Below are 24622 nucleotides of genomic sequence, written 5' to 3'. Positions count from 1 at the left end.
ATGATTAAAAAGAGACTACGACGCTATCAATTGGCGCAGCAGGACTCCTCCGTAATGGTCGTCAGCAAGGTACCGTTCATGTGACCACTGAACACACAAAGATACTGTTAGCAATGACAGTGCAGTGGACCCAAGTGCGGAGAAATAGTCAGACGGACAGCCCAAAGTCAAAATCAAAGAATGTTTTAATAAGATAACTGGGGCACGGCACACAAACAAACACTGGAGAAAAAGGGTAAAATAAAGGTGGAGAAAACCAAGCTCCGTTAACAAAAGTACGCGCTTAACAAGTGGAATAACTTGAATTTAAGAAATACTAATCTCGATCTAGGGCAACGGGGTAAACAACTGGATACACAGTTCCGACGGGCAGACAGGATACTCACAGACATACAGGGAGAATCTCCGACAAAGACATGGGGAACACACAGGCTATATATAACAAACACGAGACAGAATACACAGGTGAAACGAATAATGGTAGATTGGGAGAGTACTGGCCCCGTACCGCCAGCGGAGGGCACCAGAGTCACCAGACTGCAACCTCAGGGCACCAGAGTCACCAGACTGCAACCTCAGTTACTGGATGAAAGTGTGCAGCTCTTGGTGGGAGAGAGTGGTCCTTACAGACTTTAGTGACACAGAATGAAGAGATGTCCCGCAGATCCTTCTCAAAGTTGTGCACTATGATGGAGAGAATCCTGCGTCCTCAAAATATTACAGTCCGTGCACCCGTAGCTCTGGACATGTGAATGGCAAATATGCTCTACAAGTTACTGTACCCAAGTTACTGTACCGCTGAGTACCGCGTCATCGCCAACCAGTTTGCTGTGCAGAGTCAAGATGTTTGTCTACCTCTTCTGTAAAAGCATGGTTTCATCCGTCATACAATATCTCATCAGACTGGCCACACTGGAGGAGTTCTGCGCAATTGCGTGCGATTGTAGATGGCGCACTACATCCTCAAATCATTGGATGTGTCAATAGTACACACATACCTGTCCTGCCAGCCTCTGGTGGATTCAGGGACTTCGTCAATGGAAAAGGGTGGCATATCTCATATGTTCATCAAGCGACAGGTGATATGGCATCATGCTGTGATCGCCTCCCGTTACAACTTTTAACATTCCGTCCTTGTGCGTGGTATGGTAGCCTCTAGATCAGGGGTGCCCAATACGTCGATTACGATCGACCGGTCGATTGCGAGAGTAGTGCGGGTCGATCGCGTGACATTAAAAAAATAGATGGAAGACAACGGACATTTGTGCTTCAGCACGGTACGAGGCAATTGAGCCAGTGTGAGTGCACCACTTGATTGACGTACAATGCGGCCAGTCTGAGATCGCTTCTCTTCTACGGGTCACGTGTCACCATGCATTCGCGGTTAAACGCGCTACCTACTGCAAAACTCCAGCGAGCTAAGTGACCTCGTTAGCCTTCCAATTTATATATACTCAAGAAGGGATATAAAAATGAGTGCGGGAGAAGTAAGTATTGAACACGTCACCATTTTTCTCAGTACATATATTTCCAAAAGTGCTATTGACATGACATTTTCACCAGATGTTGGTAACAACCCAAGTAATCCATACATACAAAGTGTAATAATATGAAATGACACAGGGAAAAAGTATTGAACACATGAAGAAAGGGAGGTGCAAAAAGGCATGGAAAGCCAAGACAACAATTGAAATCTATCAGTAATTAAAAAGCAGATTTTTATTGAAGAGGCCCACGGAACCTTCAAGATTTGAAGACTGTTTGTGTGGAAGAATGGGTCAAAATCACACCAGAGCAATGCATGCGACTAGTTTCTCCATACAGGAGGCGTCTTGAAGCTGTCATTACCAACAAAGGATTTTGTACAAAGTATTAAATAAATACCAGTAAGCGTGTTCAATACTTTTTCCCTGTCTCATTTCACATTATTACACATAACTTAATTTCAGAACTTTGGAAATATATTTACTGAGAAAAATGGTGACGTGTTCAATACTTATTTCACCCACTGTGTGTGTGTGTGTATATATATATATATATATAGCATTTTTTAATGTAGGTAGATCATTTTGACCTGGTCATTTTGAAAGTAGCTCGAAAAGTGTGGGCACCCCTGCTCTAGATAGTTGTATTTGTCCTTCCTCCCACTTGTTTTCGTAAGGGTAAAGCTTCTAAAAGGGTTTTAAAAGGTGAATTGAGGAGGCTGGCAGGAAAGTCATAGCGGAGCAGTTTTACTGTCACAAACTAAGACAGGACCTGTGCGCCAAGAATGGTGCGGCATACGCGCTTTTGGATGCGCCCCAGTTAATCTTTGGGCCAGGATATCCATTTATATGACGAATAAACGTTGTACACGATAAGCGTACTGTTGAACTTGGCATATGTGATATTATTAGGCTATTTCTGATATTCAAACTCAAAAATAATACTAAATGGTTTTACGCACGATGTGTGTTCCTTTGTACCACTTCGTTACAACCACAATGCATTTGTTTGAGATTATCGGTGCGTGTAGACAGAGAAAGTTTATTGCGCAGAATAATAAGCTCTGCCTACATTATATTATGTGTCTATCAACAAGTATTCAACGTGCTGTGTAAAAGAAACAATTAAAAAGGCAACAATATAAGTGTTTGTGGAAAACTTGGAAAATAACACACATGCATAAAACCATCCCCCCCATGTACCCTCTACTATTCATGGGTGGAGTCGTGAAGATAATGTCATGACTCATGTGAGAACAATATCACCGTATTTTGACGAAATATAAATGGTAGCCTAAATGATAAGTGGTAGTTGACTTATTTTGCTCTATATTGTGGAAATTGAGCACTACTGCTAAGTACATAACACGACTGATATGTGATATGGCTATGATTCGTTAAAAAATATGAACTACGTTATGGAATGTTGTGTCTTTGAGTATCGCTACACAAAATATATTATGCATATGCATTATTATTATGTTTATTATGTTTATTTAAATAAGGTGCGCGTTACCATGGATAATACCTCCCACATGTCATCTATTATGTTATTCGGACCATTTGGCCGTCAGAACTATAACATGTGTAGACTGACTCCACGTAAATAACTTCCAACTTCCAGAGGTTTTATAACTTTTTATACTTCTTAAACTTTAAGCCTTTTTAAGTTGCATGAACGATGAGGATCATTAGGTTACTATTATACATTATATATCTACCTCCCCTCTGATCTATTCATCCTCTTTCGTCCTTCTTCTATCTATCTATCTATCTATCTATCTATCTATCTATCTATCCTTGTCTCATCTATCTTTCCCTCATCTATTTAAAATACTAATAAATATATGCCATTTAGCTGACGCTTTTATCCAAAGCGACTTAAATTGCAGTGAGTGGAAACATTTCAGTATATATGGTGCCAGCAGGAATGAAACAGACAACCTTAGCGTTGTTAGCGCCATGCTCTACCAACTGAGCCACAGAGGACCTATTTAACTTAGTCTATCTACAGTATCTATCTTAACCTACTGTAATCAATTCATCCATCCACCCAACCCACCAATCAAACCATCTTTCAACTACCCAGCACACCTATCTAAATCATCCGAACCATCTTTATCCTCCTACAGCTTTTAAGCTATTCACACCAATCAAACTTTAGAACGTGCAGGGGTGTAACTTCAGTTGCTTACATTTATGCTTAATTTCATTCTACTTTTTAAACGAATCGGTTTTTGTAACTCAAACCATCTTCTATCTACCAACACCTCCAGCTCTAGTTATTGTTCAATAATTGTGCTAGTTATTAGTATTCTTAGTAGAATTCTTCCAAAACCTCTCTTGACGCTATTCCTCCTGCTAATGTTAAACTAATAGACCCCTGCATTGTCTCTGTATTCCTTCTGTTCCCCAGATGAAGGCCAAGATCGGATTGAAGATCAAGTAATGTGATCAAGTCCAAGACGGGTGGTAAATGGAAACATGCCTCTAAGGGAAATATTGAGGTGGCTCTTAAAAGAGCCTTTGGGGATTTTTTTGTTTGACCAGACTGATCTTAGGCACGCTCTCCACGGATGCGACGGGCCAGCTGGATGTCTTTGGGCATGATGGTCACTCTCTTGGCGTGGATGGCGCACAGGTTGGTGTCTTCGAACAGACCGACCAAGTACGCCTCGCTGGCCTCCTGCAAGGCCATCACAGCTGAGCTCTGGAAGCGCAGGTCGGTTTTGAAATCCTGGGCGATTTCCCTCACCAAGCGCTGGAAGGGCAGTTTGCGAATCAGCAACTCAGTGGATTTCTGGTAACGACGGATCTCCCTCAGAGCCACGGTGCCGGGCCTGTAACGGTGAGGTTTCTTCACACCACCGGTGGCCGGTGCGCTTTTACGCGCAGCCTTTGTAGCGAGCTGCTTTCTGGGAGCTTTCCCACCGGTGGATTTACGAGCGGTTTGCTTGGTTCTTGCCATGGCGTTAACTTCCTTCTTTCACAGTCGGAGTATAAACAGTCTCATGAAAACTTCACGTTCAGTTTATAAAACCGGAGCCGTCGTGCCCCGATTGGGCGGCGACGATGGACGAGCTCATTGGCCCGTTGTCTCCTACTTCTCCGACTGTCATTGGACACGAGCTCCGTGCCCCCTGCCCGCCATAAATTCAAACCCTAAACCCCTGCCGCGATTCCTTTGTTTCCCCCCACGCCCAATGTGAATATAATAATACTACTAATATGACAATATAAAAAAAGAAACTCGATGTTATGGGAAAATCCATAATTATAAGTCAACTGGCAGATGATACAATGACCCCAGCTATAGCTTTTACTCTCTTCTCAGATGCATTAGGTTTGAGGCTGAATATGAATGAATGTGGTCTTATGGCCATACAAGACCATCCATTCATTTCATTACACAACATCCCTGTAATGGTACAGTTCAATTGTGTTTATTTTTAGCCAGTGTGAAGTCTAATCTTGAAAACAAGATGATTTTTGAAAGCCAAAGCTATTCTTAACAGTTGGCTTCGAAAAGGTGTATGTATATTTGGAAGAAGTTCACTGAAAAAATGGGATGTTCGTCAATGATAATCTATCAGTATCTATCGCTTTATCATTAGCTGTCCCTGCTCTGCTTTTAAAAACGTAAATAAGGGTGACGTTTTAAAACCCTGAAAATGGAAGACTGAATGTTATTGAATGGTATGATGAAACAGTCGCACACATGAGGCCAAAGCAGAAGTGTCTAACTGTGCATTGTTGGGTGTGTCTTCTCCACCCCGTGGAAGCATGATATGACCGTGTAAGCTACAGTATAAGGTACCCCAAGATACGCAAAGCGTAGTTTAGTTTAGAGAATGGACACACTTTTGGAGAAACAAGTGGTTGGCTCTTAAAAGAGCCTTTGGGGTTCAGTAGTCAAGTCGAAGCCGCGGTGGCACATTTACTTTGATTTTACGGCCTTCTCAGTCTTCTTAGGGAGCAGCACTGCCTGGATGTTGGGCAGGACACCACCCTGAGCGATGGTCACACCGCCCAGCAGTTTGTTCAGCTCCTCGTCGTTACGGACGGCCAACTGCAGGTGACGGGGGATGATACGAGTCTTCTTGTTGTCGCGGGCGGCGTTGCCGGCCAACTCCAGGATCTCAGCAGTCAGGTACTCGAGCACTGCGGCCAGGTAGACTGGTGCGCCAGCGCCCACACGCTGGGCATAGTTGCCCTTGCGCAAGAGCCTGTGCACACGGCCCACTGGAAACTGGAGTCCAGCGCGGGAAGAACGGGTCTTTGCCTTGGCCCTGGCCTTGCCTCCAGTTTTACCTCTTCCTGACATCCTTTGGCTTCTAACGAGTTGCGTGCGTGGACAAGAAAAGTCTGAAATAATAAAAACCTGCGTAGTCTGTCGTTCTTATAGATCACCCTGGCCGGCGTTCATTGGCCACCGGGTCGATGACACCTCATCCAATCAGCAACCCGGCACTGGAGAGGATATGCGCGCGCCGTCCCGCCGACCAGGGATTGACAGCCTTTTCACTCGGTCTTTGGAAGTCTCCCTCGCGCGCCAGAAATCAAACTTCAAATCACACTCGTCCTACATAATACACTAAATAGTACTCCTGACTGACTTTACAGCGAGAAGTTGACTATTATCCCCCGCGCATTTCTATCCAAATATAACGTAATGAACGGTATATCGGAAAGAGGAACGACATCTGTATATGTTGATATTAAATACTCTGGCATACCCTCCTCCTTGCCCCCTCTCTCCCGCAGAAAGAGACCGAGTGAGACATTATATAGCCTGTTTAAACATGTGTGCATGAACTATATAATTGTTAAATCCCACATTAAGGCCATTTTAACATTTAATATCACTATTATTTTCGTGTGTATCGGTCAGTGGTTGAGACTGGTGTAAATTGGACCTTGTTAGAGAAGGTTTCTTTCTGCCGACATGGAGGAAAATGCATTTTTTTATGGAAAGGTGGGTGGCTCTTAAAAGAGCCTTTTTGTGGTACAAGTGTCGACATGAACACTGTCTGGAAGCTTACTTCTTCTTTGGGGCAGCCTTCTTTGCCTTGGGCTTGGCTGCTTTGGGCTTCGCTACCTTGGCGGCCTTTTTGGGGCTCTTGGCCGGAGCCTTCTTAACAGGTGCGGGCTTCTTGACCTTCTTGGGGCTCTTGGTGGCCTTCTTAGCGGCGGCGGGTTTCTTTGCCTTCTTGGGAGACTTCTTAGCGGCGACGGCGGGCTTCTTTGCGACTGCCTTCTTGGGCTTCTTGGCTGCGGCAGGCTTCTTTGTGGCCGCCTTCTTGGGTTTCGGGGCGGCGGCTTTCTTCGCCGGCTTCTTGACCGCCTCGACGGCCTTCTTGTTGAGCTTGAAAGAACCGGAGGCACCGGTGCCCTTGGTCTGGAGCAGACTGCCCTTAACGACGAGGCTCTTGACGGCGGTCTTGACGCGGGAGTTGTTCTTTTCTACGTCGTAACCATCGGCCGCCAGCATCTTCTTGAGCGCGGCCAGGGAAACGCCGCTCCTCTCCTTGGATGCGGACACGGCCTTGAGGATGAGCTCGTTGACGCTGGGGCCAGCTTTCTTGGGCTTGGATGCTGCCTTCTTCTTGGGTGCCTTGGCCGGCGAGGCGGCGGCGGGGGCTGGTGCGACTTCTGCCATGTCTATGTAAAAAGTCTCGTTTGTTCCGGTATACACACTCGTGGGGCTACAAGTCAGACTGCGGCGCTGCTCTGTGCGAATGAAGCTCAAGCCGGTGTAGGGGGCTGTCCTTAAATGCGACATGAGAACCATGCAGACTCAACCACCACTGCTCGGCAGTCTTTGCTGCCGAAATGCTCCGGCGCCTGTGTTTTCTCCTTGCGAATAACGGGCCAAAAGTCACCGGTGGAGCCGAGTTTAGGTCCAAATGCGAACGGGCCAGCAAGCAGACTTGTCTCCGTTCAGAATAAAGTCATGTGGGCCGTGGAGGCCTCGTTTATTTTGTTGTAACTCGTTCAAAATCCCACCGTTCGACCGTCAGAGGGAGCGTTCCGCACAGCTTTTCCCGTGCTATTTGTTTCCTAAAGTGGGTTAAAGTGCATACGATTGCGACCAGCACTCGTTGTCCAGGTAGCCAGGTTGTCTGACGAGGTAGTAATAAGATTGAGGGTCCCCCGATGTGGTGGGGGGTGTTATAAATGCGAGCTATTTTGGGGGGCGTAAAACACAGTCGCCGGGACGTGGCAGGGAGCTTGTCCCTATAGACGGTGTTTCGGAATGGTGTCCCTCTCATCTCTCCTCAACAGTCTAAAGTCGCTTCCTCTCCTTCATATTAATCTAGACAGGACAAGCGAAAGCCACAGGCTATGATTGGTACATGTCTACTGTGAGGAAGCTTCCACAATCAATTGCGATGTTATGACCAGCATTGTAATCACTCCTCCTGACACGATAATCCTTTGATTGGTGCTCTGTGACTGGTGTCATATTCACTCACCGAGCACTTTATTACCGAACACTATACTAATACTGGGTAGGGCCTCCCTTTGCACTCAAAACAGCTTAAATTCTTCGTGGTATTGATTCTACAAGATGTTGGAAGCATTCCTCTGAGATTCTGGTCCATGATGACATGATTGCATCACGCAATTCCTGCAGATTTTTCGGGTGCACTTTCAAGTTGTGAATCTCCCGTTCTAACACATTCCAAAGTTGTTCTATTGGATTCAGATCCGATGACTGGGAAGGCCACTGAAGAACACTGAACTCATTGTCATGTTCATGAAACCAGTGTGAGACGACTTTTGCTTTGTGACATGGTGCATTATCATCATGAGTCATGAAGGTCAGCAACAATACTCAAATAGGCTGTGGCATTCAAGCGATGATTGATTGATTAACGTGCTCAAAGTGTGCAAATTAAACATTCCCCACACGTTTACACCACCTCCACAATGAGAAGATGTACAGGTGTTCCTAATAAAGTGTTCTGTGAATGTATATTGCCACAGCAATCAAGTTGACCGGACCACTCCAAATCACACAGATTTGGCCTGCCTAATCTCATTGGGGTAATATGAAAGCTGTTTATCAATCATCAATAGGCAAGTGGTTTGTCTTGGCAGTGGTGGGAGGCTAATTTCTTGAAAGTATTAGATTACCTGTGTGTGCATGCTGGATATGAGACCGTTATTTATCCATTTAAAGAATCCACTCGTGTCCCAGAAGTTGGCCATGCGCGTGCATAGTGTAGTTAGGCCTACTCGTGTTCATGTTATTCACATTTTTACGTGATTAATTCAACTACTACTCAACATGGTTGTGGCTCTCTGCAAATAACACTCATCAGTAAGAGATCACTGGTTCAAGGCTTGAATTGGAAATTGCTTTTTGTTCTAAGTCGCTTTGGATAAAGTCGTCTGCTAAGTGCCATACATGTAATGTAAATGTCATAGAGAAATTAGTTCATTGCAGAGACAAACAAACATCAGTCGTGACAACACGAGTCCAGCAGTCGAATGAGACAAAGACAAGAGGGAGGGGGGGGGGGGGGGGGGGGGGGGAAAGAGCCGCGCTAAATCTCCGGCGCGTTCATGCTCCATCGTAACGCCTGGAGTCATGGAACATTGTAACATCGAGTCATTAAACACTGATATTACCTATGTCGACTTCAATAAACACTGATACTACTGTCCTCTCTCGCTGCTCGTTGTGTCTGCAGGTCTTCTTGGACCAGGGTGCTGGCGCTCCTTGGCTCTGCCGACCTGAATCGTGTTAAGGCTCTTGAGGAGTGAGATACAGAAAGACAGGCAGCGACTTGTTTGAATCGGCCAGCTTAATGGTCACCGGGATGATATGAAGGCATTTTATCGACAAGTGTGCTGTTGATAATGTATTGCTAGTGGGCTAATTTATTGATGGCATGCACATACAGGTACTCTAGTACTGTTTGAAACCGTTTAACTCATTATGTATCCCCAAAAAATGCGCGTGCAGTGAGAGAAAAAAAGAAAAAAGCCGCGCTACATCTCCTACAAGTTCAGCCTGCGGCCATGACAATGTAACGATTGGAGTCACTGAACCTCGTAACTCCGACTCATCAGACACACTCCATAGAACATCAACTCTGGAATTGCCCTCTCATTGACAGGGTGGGTGGCTCTTAAAAGAGCCTTTGGGGGGGGGGGGGGCAGTCGGAAAACACAGTTTTACTTGGAGCTGGTGTACTTGGTCACGGCCTTGGTGCCCTCGGACACGGCGTGTTTGGCCAACTCACCGGGGAGCAGTAGACGCACAGCGGTCTGGATCTCCCTGGAGGTGATGGTAGAACGCTTGTTGTAGTGAGCCAAGCGAGAGGACTCCCCGGCGATGCGCTCGAAAATGTCGTTGACGAAGGAATTCATGATTCCCATGGCCTTGGAGGAGATGCCGGTGTCGGGGTGGACCTGCTTCAAGACCTTATACACGTAGATGGCGTAGCTCTCCTTCCTAGACTTTCTGCGCTTCTTGCCGCCCTTGCCGGTGGTCTTGGTGACGGCTTTCTTTGAGCCCTTTTTGGGCGCAGACTTCGCAGGCTCGGGCATGACGATGACGGCTCGTTACTTCTCAGAAACGAATAAAGGAGTGGTAAATGCCCACCCGCTATATAAAGCGGGAGCTATGCAAATTAAGCGACTTCTGACATCCTATTCCACAGCCCGAGTCTGGCTCTGGCGATTAAGGAATAGGCGCGTGCCTCACGGACAAATACAATATCTGCGCACGCGCAGGCTCCGCCCCCCACCCCTCCCTTGCTTTTTCACTCGCCTGTCGGGTTGCCTTCTTTCCTATGACAATATCACCCGTACCAAATGGACATGAACATGTCAAGAGGAGGAAGATTTAGAATAATTTATAATAATAATACGATAAGAAAGGATACAAATAGAACACCAAGTGCCTCATTCTCCCAATAAGACCTGCGCGTCCGCAAGAACGACCAGAAACTGCCCCTTTTGGGACGGTACTTTGCAAGGGTTAGAATAATACAATACAATAATCACGGTCAGAATAGCCCATAAATCAAATGGACTACTTGGATATGTGTATTCGAAAAAAAGGCGGTTAATTCACCACGTGCCACTGAGCTTAATAATCAATAATAATTAATAAGTAACGATTTTCTTTCACATGTGGGATTGTCAGTTCTAGCCGTTGGAATACCGAGACCCTACATTTACTTTTGATTTGGGAAAATATCAGTTTTATTTCGTGTCAGTTAAATGTACTTGTCTGACTAACGTATTATAAATGGAATCAACTCTCTGGTGTTGAGATGGGTGGCTCTTAAAAGAGCCTTTGTTTAATGTTGAGTGGTTGCGTTTCCGAATAGTTTAACCGCCGAAGCCGTACAGGGTGCGTCCCTGGCGCTTCAGAGCGTAGACAACGTCCATGGCGGTAACAGTCTTCCTCTTAGCATGCTCGGTGTAGGTAACTGCGTCACGAATCACGTTCTCCAGGAACACCTTCAACACACCGCGGGTCTCTTCGTAGATCAGACCAGAGATACGCTTAACACCCCCACGGCGAGCCAGGCGGCGAATAGCGGGCTTCGTGATTCCCTGGATGTTATCGCGGAGAACTTTGCGATGACGCTTGGCGCCTCCTTTACCGAGTCCCTTTCCTCCTTTTCCTCTGCCAGACATCTTTACGTTGAGTACAGTAAAAGTATGTTGTCGATGGTACTATGGGGTGCATTTATCTCAGCTACGAGGACGTGATTGAGACCACCCTTTACAGGAAGAGCGCGCTGTCGCCTGTCTCTTTTTTGTGTCGAGGGTTGTTGTAGAGGGAGGGGCTACTGACTTTCAGGGAATGACCCTCAATTTGTACTGCACTGACCCAGATGACTGATGATTGGCTTAAACTCAGAACGAGGCTCAGTTTACCCGTACCGAAATCTAACCTCAACCCTTAAAGGGAAAAAGACTAAACTGATCTCAGACCAGTGACTAACTCCCCCCCCCCCTGCCCGACACAGATGCAAATCATCCATAAAGCATGAAATATGAAAAAGTGCAGAGAGGAATTATTGCCTCTCACTTGGCTTTTTTCTGCATATTGTGTGTATGGGTCTTTTGGTTCTAGCTTCTCTCCTTTCTCGTGTGTTGGCCTCTCTGAGTAACTCTCCTCATAGCCCTGTGTTTTGTTTGTTTCTTTATAGGTTCCCAGTTGTGGCTGTTAAGTGACCTCTCCCTCCAGGAGGACTACCCCGGCCCCTCTCGACCTGAGGCAGGGGGACAGGGGCAGGGACAGAGGGAGAGGGAGAGGGTGAGCAGGACCTGCCCTGGTACACAGAGGAGGGGCCACCACCGAGAGACTGTGAGAAAGCGTGTGAGAGAGAGAGAGAGAGATAACAGAGTAAAGGTCAGAGATTAATATAGGAAAGAGAGGAAGGGAGTGTGTGTGTGTGTGTGTGTGTGTGTGTGTGCGCGTTGGCGTGCGTGAGTGTGTGTGTGTGTGATATCAGCAACCTGGCGTTATTTGATGACATTCATGTAAATCAACATTATGACTATGTAGGCCGACAGTAGTTAGCCTACTGTGACTACCAGAGAGGACACATGTATTGCCTAATAATTAAGCAATACATGCTTAATGTAATCACTCAGCTCACATTCAGTGAGCTGGTCTTGAAGCAGGTGAGAGTCACTTAATAATAATAATAATAATAATAATAATTACCATAAAGTAGGTACATCATTGGCACAGAAAATCAACTTCAAAGGAACATGTCATTGCTTACGCCAGTCACACACTCAAATCAGCAGAGTGTAAATGGTCTACATACGACAGGGAACTTTATGCTGTTGTTTGGTCTGTGGGACACTTTCTCCATTACTGAGCTTGCCATCCCTTCACAAATATCACTGACCACAATCCCCAGGTTGGGTTGAAACGGATGGCTTTGCACAATGATGACCGGTCGCTGCTCTCGCTGGGCTGTAAAGTTGGACATATAAGACTGGTGCATCATTTCTTCCCCATAGCAGTGGGGCTCACAAACAAGCCCCCTGCCTCTTACTGACTGGGACTTCCACCCCCCGCCCCCCCCCCACACACACACACACACACTGTCACACACACAATGCACTGACAGTGTAATTTATAATTATTTAAAATTATTCTAATTTATAGTGTACATGCCCCATAACCATTTCACAGCCTCTAGCCTCATTGCCACTCAGTCTCACAAAGTTTACAAGATGTATTGTTCTGCTCCTCTTTTTTGTAAATTTGTAAATTTGTTATTGCTATTTTGTTAATATTTTGCTATTTTGTAAATTTCTTGTCAATATTTGCCATTTGTTTTTTATGTCCATGCACCAACCTCAGCAAGTCAATTTCATGTATGTGCAAATATACTTGGCCAAATAAAAGAATTCTGATTCTGATTCTGATTAATTCACAAAGAGGGCTCGAAGCATATGAATGCAGATGCCATGTCACAGCGACCAGAGACTGATAAGACGTTACCACAACAGCCTGTGGTCTCAACAGTGACTCAAACCACCTCCATAGGGATATAGTCTGCTACTGAGTTTGCTACTACGCCCTCCTCAGCGTTGCAGATTCCCTCCTCGAACCATTGCAACTCCGTTGTGGAGGAGTACACACCACAGACTACCTCAAACCTGATCCTCATCTAAGCTGATGACAGCAAGCACAACAGTCAGATCCTGATCTACACTTACAGACTGTTGTCCAGTGGCTCACAGATGGACAGAAACACCCCACAGGGATATTCAAAATGCTTCCTCTTATAAGTTATGGAGTCAATTTACTCACCTTGTGGTTGAGGATGGCCTCCTTAACCACAGGGTTTGTATCCACACACAATGCTCAGCTTCAGGATGTGGTCCCACAGGGGTTAATTCCACATGTGCTAAAACATGTTCATGGACATCCATCAGTAGTACATTATGGGTTTTCTTTTGGTTCTAGCTTCTCTCCTTTCTCATGCGTTAGCCTCTCTGAGTAACTCTACTCATAGCCCTGCGTTTTGTTTGTTTCTTTATAGGTTCCCAGTTGTGGCTGTTCAGGGACCTCTCCCTCCAGGAGGACTACTCTGGCCCCTCTCGACCTGAGGCAGGGGACAGGGGCAGAGACAGAGGGAGAGGGTGAGCAGGGCCTGCCCTGGGACACAGAGGAGGGGCCTGTGTGGGGGGAGACCCTGGACTCCTCAGAGTGAACGGCATCACCACCTAGAGACAGTGAGAAAGGGCGAGAGAGAGAGAGAGAGAGAGAGAGAGAGAGAGAGAGAGAGAGAGATAGGGTATAGGTCAGAGATTAATAATAATAATTCATTATTATTATGCCCAGAGAGTTCACATCCACTGTTATCACAGCAGCCTATATTCCCCCGGATGCTAATGCTAAGATTGCCATGAAAGAACTGCATACTGCCATTAGCAAACAACAGACTCTGCATCCCGAGGCAGCCTTCATTGTCGCGGGTGACTTCAACCACTCCAATTTAAAGACTGTACTGCCCAAATTCCACCAAAATGTCTCATGCCCCACCAGAGGAGACAGGACATTGGACCATGTCTATACCAGCGTGGCTGATGCATACAAAGCCGTTCCCCTCCCCCACCTAGGACAATCTGATCACCTCTCATTGTTCCTACTGCCCAAGTACTCAGCACTCATCAAACGGGTGAAACCTACAGTGAGGACAGTCAAGGTCTGGCCAGAGGGAGCTGACTCGGCGCTCCAGCAGCGTTTTGAAAACACTGACTGGAGTGTGTTTGCCACACAGGCTACCCATGACTCCCACACGGACATTGAGTCATATGCCTCCTCCATTCTGGACTGCATCAACTCCAAAATCAAGAGTGTCACCACCCTCAAACGGATTACCACTTTCCCTAATCAGAAGCCATGGATGAACAGTGAGGTCCGACTCCTGCTGAAGGCACGTGACATTGCCTTCAGATCAGGTGATGCTCAGGCCTATAGCTCATCCAGGGCTAACCTGCAGAGGGGCATCAAAAAGGCCAAGCACAACCACAAGCTAAGAATCGAGGATCACTTCAAGAACAACTCTGACCCCCGACGCATGTGGCAAGGCATCCAGGCCATCACAGACTACAAACCCACTAACACCCCCCCCCCCCTCCAATCGACGCCTCCTTGCCTGATGAGCTGAACCACTTCTATGGCCGCTTTGACAGGGACAACAAGGAGGTGGCCATCAAGGCTGTGCTCCCTGCAGATCACCAGCCCCTCACTCTCTCTCCCACCGATGTGTGTGCGTCACTGAGCAGGACTAATGCATGCAAGGCTGCTGGTCCTGATGGCATCCCCGGACGCGTCCTCAGGGCCTGTGCTGTGCAGCTGACTGAGGTTTGGACTGACATATTCAACCTGTCCCTAGCCCAAGCAGCTGTCCCCGCGTGCTTCAAAACCACCTCCATCGTGCCGGTGCCAAAACACTCCACTGCAACGAGCCTTAATGACTTCCGCCCAGTTGCACTCACGCCCATCATCATGAAGTGCTTCGAGAGGCTGGTCCTAGCTCAACTCAAGACCTGCTTACCACCCACACTGGACCCCTTCCAATTCGCCTACCGTCACAACAGGAGTACAGAGGATGGCATCTCAATGGCACTTCACTCCGCCCTGTCCCACCTTGACAATAGCAACACCTATGTGAGAATGCTGTTCATTGACTTCAGTTCAGCTTTCAACACCATCATCCCCTCCAAACTGATCACCAAACTCAGTGAACTGGGCATCAATTCCTCCCTCTGCAACTGGATTCTGGACTTCTAACCAACAGGCCGAAGTCTATTAGGCTACATAACCACACCTCCTCAACCCTCAACCTGAACACCGGCGTTCCACAAGGCTGTGTGCTGAGCCCCCTCCTTTACTCCCTCTTCACCTACGACTGCACACCTGTACATGGCTCAAACATTGTTAAGTTCGCAGACGACACAACGGTGATTTGTCTCATCAGCAACAACGATGAGTCGGCCTACAGGGTGGAGGTCCAGCACCTAACAGTGTGGTGTAACGACAACAACCTGGCTCTCAACACCAGGAAGACCAAAGAGCTCATTGTGGACTTCAGGAAGTCAAAAGCTGGCACACACACCCCCATCCTCATCAACGGGACTGAGGTGGAGCGAGTCACCAGCTTCAAGTTTCTGGGTGTCCACATCTCTGAAGATCTCTCCTGGACCCTCAACACCTCTACCCTGATCAAGAAGGCTCACCAGAGTCTCTTCTTCCTGAGGAGACTAAAGAAGGTCCATCTGTCTCCTCAGATCCTGGTGAACTTCTACCGCTGCACCATCGAGAGCATCCTCACCAAACTGCTCTGCCTCTGACCGGAAAGCGCTGCAGAGGGTGGTGAAAACTGCCCAACGCATCACCGGTTCCTCACTCCCCTCCATTGAGGCTGTCCGGGGCAAACGATGCTTGCGTAAGGCACGCAGCATCGTCAAGGACATTTCTCACCCCAACCACAGACTGTTCACCCCACTCCCTCCGGGAGGTCTCTACAGGTCTCTCTGCACCCGAACCAGCAGGTTCAGAGGAAGCTTCTTCCCTATGGCTGTCACCCTACTGAACTCCAACTCTGCACCTAGGTGACAACCTACCAATTAACCCCTACACCCCCCCCCCCCCACACACACTACTCTTACCCTATAGCATTCCTATAAACTGTACATACTGTATCTTCACTTATACACACTCCTCTTATACTACATACTACTGCTCTTCTGTACATATCTGTCTATACTGTTCATAATGCACATACCCTTATTTTTCACTAATCTTATAATGCTACTGTTAATACACTGCACATATCTGTACATACTGTACATATCTGTTTATACTGTTCATACTGCATTCCATATTTATTCTGCTTATTTACTCTGCTTATAATGTTACTGTTAATACATATACTGCTTATACTGCACTACTTATACAGCTCATATACTGCTTATACTGTTCATACTGCATTCTATATTTATTCTGCTTATAATGTTACTGTTAATACATATACTGCTTATACTGCAGTACTTATACTGCTCATATACTGCTTATACCTGTATATATTGTTCACTTTGCACTTTTCTGCTTTTTTTGCACTTCTGGTTAGACGCTAACTGCATTTCGTTGTCTCTGTACTTCTACTCTTCACAATGACAATAAAGTTGAATCTAATCTAATCTAATCTAATTAAAAATCTTCAATCTTCCGCCATAGATTTTAGACCCATCTCTTCAGGCTACATCTTAACGGTGCCTCCAACTACCCCCCTGTACAAGTTTCTCTCCTGTTAATAAAAAAAACAAAACAAAAAAACAATAATACTTCTTCTAACATTGTGACTGCCAATGGCCCTTGGTCTGAGCATTGGTTACTTTAACTTATGATGACTAATGGATATATGATTCTCTTACTTAAACAAATGTATTAGTTTGGATAAAGGCATCTGCTAAATGCCACAAATTGTAAATGTACATGTTCATCTAACTCACTATAAATGGTAGTGGTCCTAATCTTTGTTATTTCTGTTTCTTTCCTGTGTGATTTTGAGGACCGGGATGAGGATGATTATCAGGAGGACAGCAGTCACACCACCCAGGATCAGAACCAGAGGAAGACGGATCATAGTTCCATGATCTTCTTCTACATGGTCAATGGTTCCTTTATATACTTCTATTTGATAATAATAAAAAAAAAAACATCAACAAAAGTTGCCATTCAGTTGCAGAACTAAAAGCTATTTTGATTAGCTTTGGTTGAGGATTTTGCAACTGACCACCTGTAGATACCTCTGCCTTTTCGTATAAGTTGTTATTTCATTTGAATCCAGATCTTTAATTTTCCTCACAATTGAAGTGAATGATTTGTCCAGATTAATTTTTCCAAATGTATGGAAAAAAATAAAACACTATGTTGAATGTGTTTGAACAATAATAACAGACCATTTTAAACCATCTCAATTATCTGAAGACTATTACTTAAAAAAACTAAAAACAATGGGGAAATCATTTTAAGTAAGTTGTGGTACCAATAACCATGCCCTACTGAAAAGGGAAACAAATCATTTGTCAAATAATTCAAGTCAATTATCCTCATGGAAACAAAATAGATTGTTGAAATCCTTACCTTGAACCTTTCGAAATGTTGCATTGACAAAGACCATGTACTTTTCTCGCCACAATCCATAGAAATACAAGCCCGAGTTGGATGAATGCGCTTTTGTGATATTGAAAACCATTGTGAGGCTGAGGAGTTGAATTAAAGCCGTACATAGACAAGATACACAGGGGCTCTGGTCCAGTGACTTTCTTGAACCAGGCTACGGGTCCCACATTCTTTGTAACATTGGAGCACTGCAGGGTGGAGTCATTCTCAGACTGAACCACCTTAGTCTTAGGCTGAGAAATCAATCAAGGGATCAAACCTGAAACACAAATACCGAAGACCAAATTACTATCTGCAGTCGTTATTACATTGACATTTTCTTAAAAGAGAAAAAGTGCTGCATTTATTATTATTATTTATTATTTAGGTGAGATACATAATCTTCAAATATTTGATTCTGTTACAGGTGTAGTTAATAATGTTAGCAATTTAGGATACATATGTGTACTTACTGAATCCATAGTTAACTAGAGCTGGTAAGTAGGTGCTCAACATTCTGTGGGTACTGTAGCTCTGCACTGGCTGGCTGTGAATTATGATCTAATCTTACACTGAGATCAAAATGGGATCTCATTGGATAGGCGTGACATTCGATCACAATGTCTTTAAAAAAATAAAATAAAAATGAAGTCATTTTGCAGAAGTTAATTAATACACACATTACATTGTTGAGACCAGCCTTCACAGGAAGATTACACATACTTTTAGATTTTACATTTAAAATAACAAAAAAAACACCACTCTGAACACTAAAAATGCCATGGACATGACATATTACCCATATTTTCAGAATTAATTTAATTAATCTGATTTGTACTTTGGGTGAACTATTCATTTAAAGCTGCACTCTGGCACAAATGTCCACCAGGGCTGCCATTGAGCAAAAAAGGATCAGACTTTAGGAATGTAGGCCTTTTTTTTTTCAGATTTTGCTTGTTTACAAGTTTGGTACTTAAACTCTTTTAAAATGTAATGCAATTTAAACTAAGGATTGTGTGGTTGTATACGTAAAGACATTAATAAAGATATAAAAACCATACAACTTCATGCCAAAATGTGTGGTGACCAATTACAAACTAAGCTTCCAGGCTCTACTTTTAAAGTCAGACTTCACTAAGTAAAGTAGGGCTGTTTAACAGCATGCCACCCTCTGATTCAACACCAGCCAATCAGGCCAATGAACAACCTCTCCAACTGTCTATAAAAGGCCCCCTGTAATCCCCTGGCTCTCACTCTCATCTGACAGACAGCGTGGCAAGAATACGTATCAGGGGTTGCTATCTACGGAGTAGAACAATGGCTGAACTGTGTCTCATACTTTCTCTGTTATTCAGAGCAGGTAAAGGCAAGGCGTTTTTTTTAGATCTGTTACTGATACCATTGATTTCCATAGCTCACTGAATGTTAAAACTGTCTGAAAATATGAAAAAAAAACATAAATCTTTATGGACATTTTATCTGTTATGAGACCTATTATACGCATGGACTCAATTTAAATATAAAGCCTTTGATTCATTTGGGTATTTATTTTTTCCATTCTTACCACAATCAAACAGCCTGATCCTATAAAAACCTTCATCCCAGGAGACACAGTGGATTTGGAGTGTTTCATCTCCGGAGACATGTGGAACTACTACTACAACTGGTTCAAGCATATCGTGTTTGGGTGCCACCTTACTGTGCAGAATGTCTGTGACATCACTTCATCTCTACTTGATGAGAACCCCACCACGCGCTGAGTTACTGTATTTTGGATTAAAACACTGCTGTGTGCACCACAACTCTATATCCAATCCCAAACTGTCGTGCATACATACATACATACATACATTCAGAAAACATTTAATCATCTATACAATCCATCACTTTCTAGGTAGGATAGACATGAGATGGACCTTCCTTGCTCATTGACCATATCGCAATATATCACTATCCCTTGAAGCCAAAAAGGATAAACGGATAGCATTGGTGATGAAAAGTATGTCACATGTAGGTTATGCATGGCTTGCATATAAATAGCTGCGATCTGCAACTCCACTATTTCTCCAAATTCACTTCTATTGTAAGGTCGATATCAAACTAGACCTAATAACCCTGGGTCCGTTGGAATGGGCTGAAACGCTAACAAGACTATCAAGCTGCTACATGTTAATTAGGACATGATTGCCTTCAGGTGTGGAAGCCAGGATGTAGCCTTCATAAACTGCTCACTGGCACAGGTAAGATATTCACTCTTGAAGAACAGAAGTCACATCATGAATGCTGTGAGGGTATTGCTGAGCTTTGCCCTCAATTGTTGGATCCTCAAAGGTTTGGAAACTGAGTGTTACAATTAGAATGGATTGTTTCCATGCTACAGTTGGGTGAAATGGGCCTTCTATCTTGTTACTTAAGCATTGACACATTTTCATCTCAAAGCCATTGTTTGAGATTGCTAAGGTGTGTGAAATTAACTTCTGCTTGTGTTGTTTCCCCGTAGTTTCTTGTTCTCCTGTTGGAAACTCTTTCTTCCAAAATGAAATCCCTGTATGGAGACCATTCGGAGGTAAGGAATGTCTTTGTAGTCATCCTCTTGCTGTATTGAAGTTTGTGTTCTTAAAGCCACAACCCACAATTCGTGAAGCTTTTTTTGGATATATAGATTTGTTATACCCATTGATGAAGAATATGCGTGGTTTTACCCCAACATAACCCATAATGTGTGGGACTTTAACTCGCAATGTTCAAACAATCGAAATGTAAAAACACTGTAGCTTCAAACAACATTGACTACCATGATTGTGGCTTTAATTTACTTTTTTCCTGAGGAATAATTAGTGAAACACTTGTTACAAGCTTACTTTTCCGGACTGCAGGAATTGATTGGTTTCAATGGTATTCAGTAACTCAGTTAATTGCAACGTGTTACATAGCCGTCATATTCCACAACTCTGTTGGATGACACTCTGAGCGGCGTGTTTAAATTGCAACTGTTACTTAACCCACATTTGTGATGGTGATGGCAACCTGACAGCGGACGTCGTGCCCGGCAACAACGTGACAGGGGACGGCAACAACGTGACAGGGGACGGCAACAACGTGACAGGGGACGGCAACAACGTGACAGGGGACGGCAACAACCTGACAGGGGAAGGCAACAACCTGACAGGGGAAGGCAACAACCTGACAGCGGACGTCGTGCCCGGCAACAACCTGACAGCGGACGTCGTGCCCGGCAACAACCTGACGGCGGACGGCAACCTGACGGCGGACGGCAACCTGACGGCGGACGGCAACCTGACGGCGGACGGCAACCTGACGGCGGACGGCAACCTGACGGCGGACGGCAACCTGACGGCGGACGGCAACCTGACGGCGGACGGCAACCTGACGGCGGACGGCAACCTGACGGCGGACGGCAACCTGACGGCGGACGGCAACCTGACGGCGGACGGCAACCTGACAGCGGACGGCAACCTGACAGCGGACGTCGTGCCCGGGAACAACCTGACAGCGGACGGCAACCTGACAGCGGACGTCGTGCCAGGGAACAACCTGACGGCGGACGGCAACCTGACGGCGGACGGCAACCTGACGGCGGACGGCAACCTGACGGCGGACGGCAACCTGACGGCGGACGGCAACCTGACGGCGGACGTCGTGCCCGGGAGCAACCTGACAGCGGACGGCAACCTGACAGCGGACGTCGTGCCCGGGAACAACCTGACGGCGGACGGCAACCTGACAGCGGACGTCGTGCCCGGGAACAACCTGACGGCGGACGGCAACCTGACAGCGGACGTCGTGCCCGGGAACAACCTGACAGCGGATGTCGTGCCCGGGAACAACCTGACAGCGGACGTCGTGCCCGGGAACAACCTGACAGCGGACGGCAACCTGACAGCGGACGTCGTGCCCGGGAACAACCTGACAGCGGACGGCAACCTGACAGCGGACGGCAACCTGACAGCGGACGTCGTGCCCGGGAGCAACCTGACAGCGGACGGCAACCTCACAGCGGACGTCGTGCCAGGGAACAACCTGACGGCGGACGGCAACCTGACGGCGGACGGCAACCTGACGGCGGACGGCAACCTGACGGCGGACGGCAACCTGACGGCGGACGGCAACCTGACGGCGGACGTCGTGCCCGGGAGCAACCTGACGGCGGACAGCAACCTGACAGCGGACGTCGTGCCCGGGAACAACCTGACGGCGGACGGCAACCTGACAGCGGACGTCGTGCCCGGGAACAACCTGACAGCGGACGTCGTGCCCGGGAACAACCTGACAGCGGACGGCAACCTGACAGCGGACGGCAACCTGACAGCGGACGTCGTGCCCGGCAACAACCTGACAGCGGACGTCGTGCCCGGACTGCAACCTGCCAGCGGACTGCAACCTGCCAGCGGACTGCAACCTGCCAGCGGACTGCAACCTGCCAGCGGACTGCAACCTGCCAGCGGACTGCAACCTGCCAGCGGACTGCAACCTGCCAGCGGACTGCAACCTGCCAGCGGACTGCAACCTGCCAGCGGACTGCAACCTGCCAGCGGACTGCAACCTGCCAGCGGACTGCAACCTGCCAGCGGACTGCAACCTGCCAGCGGACGTCGTGTCCGGGAGCGACCAGACAGTGGACGGCGTGCTTGAAGGTGCCTTTGAGGGTAAGGCCACCTCTACTGCAACGACTGTCGTGGGTAAGGCCTGTTTTTAACATCTACTTAAGTCAATTTGAAGTCTTATTCCTAATGAACATTTTACAGAATTAATTTGTCTTGACTACTGACCACTGATATCTTTCTCTTTTAGATTCAAATGTTGCCACTTGGAAGTGAGATCTCAAAAGTGTATCTGGTGTTTATTCACTGAATAAATATTTCATTTAACTCATTGAGCCTTTGGATTTTTGAATGTGCCTCCACTCAGGCAATTTACACTAGGAACTTTTCAGTTGTTGAAATGGTATTGGCTAACTTTCACCTAACAATGGGAGGTTTGGGTCCAACCCCCTTATGGTATAAACATTGTCATAAGTCTTAGCTTTGTGCTGTTCTTCAGAACCATACCTTTTGACTGCTTCTCCTGCATGTTGCTAAATTAGTGTGGTAACTAGTTAATTCAGTTACTCCTGGTATACCTATGCAATGTCAATGGAATTGTCATATCCGATTTTGCCAAATGTAGGGTCCAATGGCTGAACCTCACATGCCACCTGCTTTTACCAGCTGCTTTGATCTACAACCTGTCAATGAACAATGCAGAAGACCACTTCATCTACCCCACAAACATGCATAGACTGATCAAGTGGGATCCTTGGATTGACCCCTATGTAACTTTAACCCTTACTTTAAATGTTTTGTAGTCTCTACTTCAGCGGGGTGACATCTGTTAAGCTGTCCCATGCTTAACAGATGTCCCATGCTTAACGAATTTCCCATGCTTTGAGTTTGATCCTGCACATCCCACAAACCCTTTTTGTGTGCATCATAATGCCTGTTCTGCATAATCCCACCACTCCCATTTCATCAATGACAGGGATTTAAAAACCTGAATCGCATACCGTTGTCCTTAGTTTGGTAATCCTAATGAATGATATTGCTATTATGATTTCAATCATATTGTATATGCGACTGTATTTGACAATACTTATCAATGAGTTCATCGCTATTACGCTGGTAAAGTGATTGCATCACATCAAAGAATATCATCACAATATCTGGAGACAAACGTGCTAAACCTGTATAGAAAGCTCAAAAGGAGAATGAAAATAAAGCTATTTAAGCAACGTTGTTGTGCGTGAAAATATTTTATTGGATATTCAAGACATGAGCGAATACAAGTGGTCATGTGGCTAAACGCCAATTTTTTAAAATGTATCTTCTAACTTGTGCGCTTTTACACACTGTCTCAATTTCTGGGATAATGGGGGAAACGAAATCATGAAGAATATTCAAATATATTACGGTGGGAGTACATTTAGCAGCCAAATATTATACAGATGATTGTCAGGGCTGTCATGGTGATGAGAGAACGCGTTTAAATAACCGGAGCTGACTTATCAAAGCCATTTGAATTATTGGTCAACACATTCTGTTGATTGGAGTTATTCTGATACTTTTCCTTCCGTATTCATCAGTCCTGCCTGGGCAAACGGTAACTACAGTGTAACACCATGAGAAAACAGTATCAAACTGCATCATGTGAGAAATAGTCTATCGTCTTACCAACCTCTGTATGATTTTCTATTGCTTCTAATAGAAGTTGGAGAAAGTTAGTCAACTGTACACAGTGTTGACATGGCTTTTTAAAACAATTCCGAATTAAATGGTTGTAACATATATCAAATGGATATATATAATAATATGTCCACCTACCTTTTCTTTTGGATCTGCGCCGTTTACTTTTGAATTTGCATTTTATTGAGTCTGAAGTCTGAAGATCCCATCGTTCGAGTGTCGCTTCCTAAATCCGCAGCCATTCGGGAGGAGATTCGTGCAGTCTAGCTTGTGCGGTGTCCACACTTCCGTTCAGCATTCTCGGACTGTGCTGTATTTCACCGAGGCGCCATCGATGTGGTACCGGTGTAACAGCCCAAATTAACCCCTGCCCAGAATAAACCCGGGTATATTTTTGCCCAGGCCAGAGTATACCCGGGGAATAAACTGGCCCAGGCCAAACTATACCTGAGGTATAAATTAGCCTAGGCCAGACTATACCCCTCTAGGCCAAAATATACCCCTCTTGTGTAAAGAGGTTTTGATTGCATTTACACAGTATATTCACTCACTAATATTTATAAACAGGAACAGGAACATGTATTTACCCTGGAATAATCTATATTTTGGCCGAAAATAAAACATGTTCTTGAAACTTTTTTTTTTTTCATCAACAACCTAACACAAATGCATCCATTTTTGGAGGGTTGGTTACAGATTAACAGTTTGCTGACTGTGATTTTCTTTGCCAA

The 24622-nt window shown here is 45.6% G+C and overlaps 5 protein-coding genes across 5 annotated transcripts; all 5 read right to left on the bottom strand.

Annotated features, from left to right (window-relative positions):
• Positions 1 to 4017: 4017 nt before the first annotated feature.
• On the bottom strand, positions 4018 to 4481 carry LOC310805894 (histone H3.2). Its single transcript, XM_083671751.1, has one exon. It carries the CDS (start codon positions 4450 to 4452, stop codon positions 4042 to 4044), a length of 411 nt encoding a protein of 136 aa, XP_083527877.1. The 5' UTR covers positions 4453 to 4481; the 3' UTR covers positions 4018 to 4041.
• Positions 4482 to 5421: 940 nt separating this feature from the next.
• LOC310805405 (histone H2A-like) lies at positions 5422 to 5808 on the bottom strand (the record flags this gene model as incomplete). The annotated part of the gene is made up of 1 exon (XM_083671072.1): positions 5422 to 5808. One exon carries the CDS (start codon positions 5806 to 5808, stop codon positions 5422 to 5424), a length of 387 nt encoding a protein of 128 aa, XP_083527198.1.
• A 714-nt stretch (positions 5809 to 6522) lies between these two features.
• Positions 6523 to 7143, bottom strand: LOC310805907 (histone H1-like; the record flags this gene model as incomplete). The annotated part of the gene is made up of 1 exon (XM_083671773.1): positions 6523 to 7143. One exon carries the CDS (start codon positions 7141 to 7143, stop codon positions 6523 to 6525), a length of 621 nt encoding a protein of 206 aa, XP_083527899.1.
• A 2528-nt stretch (positions 7144 to 9671) lies between these two features.
• On the bottom strand, positions 9672 to 10046 carry LOC310805909 (histone H2B-like; the record flags this gene model as incomplete). The annotated part of the gene is made up of 1 exon (XM_083671775.1): positions 9672 to 10046. The coding sequence occupies one exon, from the start codon at positions 10044 to 10046 to the stop codon at positions 9672 to 9674; it is 375 nt and encodes a 124-aa protein (XP_083527901.1).
• Positions 10047 to 10835: 789 nt separating this feature from the next.
• Positions 10836 to 11147, bottom strand: LOC310805910 (histone H4; the record flags this gene model as incomplete). Its single annotated transcript, XM_083671776.1, has 1 exon — positions 10836 to 11147. The coding sequence occupies one exon, from the start codon at positions 11145 to 11147 to the stop codon at positions 10836 to 10838; it is 312 nt and encodes a 103-aa protein (XP_083527902.1).
• Positions 11148 to 24622: the final 13475 nt, after the last annotated feature.

This window comes from Argentina silus (assembly GCF_951799395.1).
Source record: "Argentina silus genome assembly, chromosome: 6".
NCBI classification, from domain to species: domain Eukaryota; kingdom Metazoa; phylum Chordata; class Actinopteri; order Argentiniformes; family Argentinidae; genus Argentina; species Argentina silus.
This window is presented reverse-complemented; position numbering and strand designations above follow the sequence as displayed.

What these genes read in the sequence shown, in the direction of transcription:
- LOC310805894 (XM_083671751.1), bottom strand. Translation starts at nt 4,452, where the DNA reads ATGGCAAGAACCAAGCAAACCGCTCGTAAATCCACCGGTGGGAAAGCT.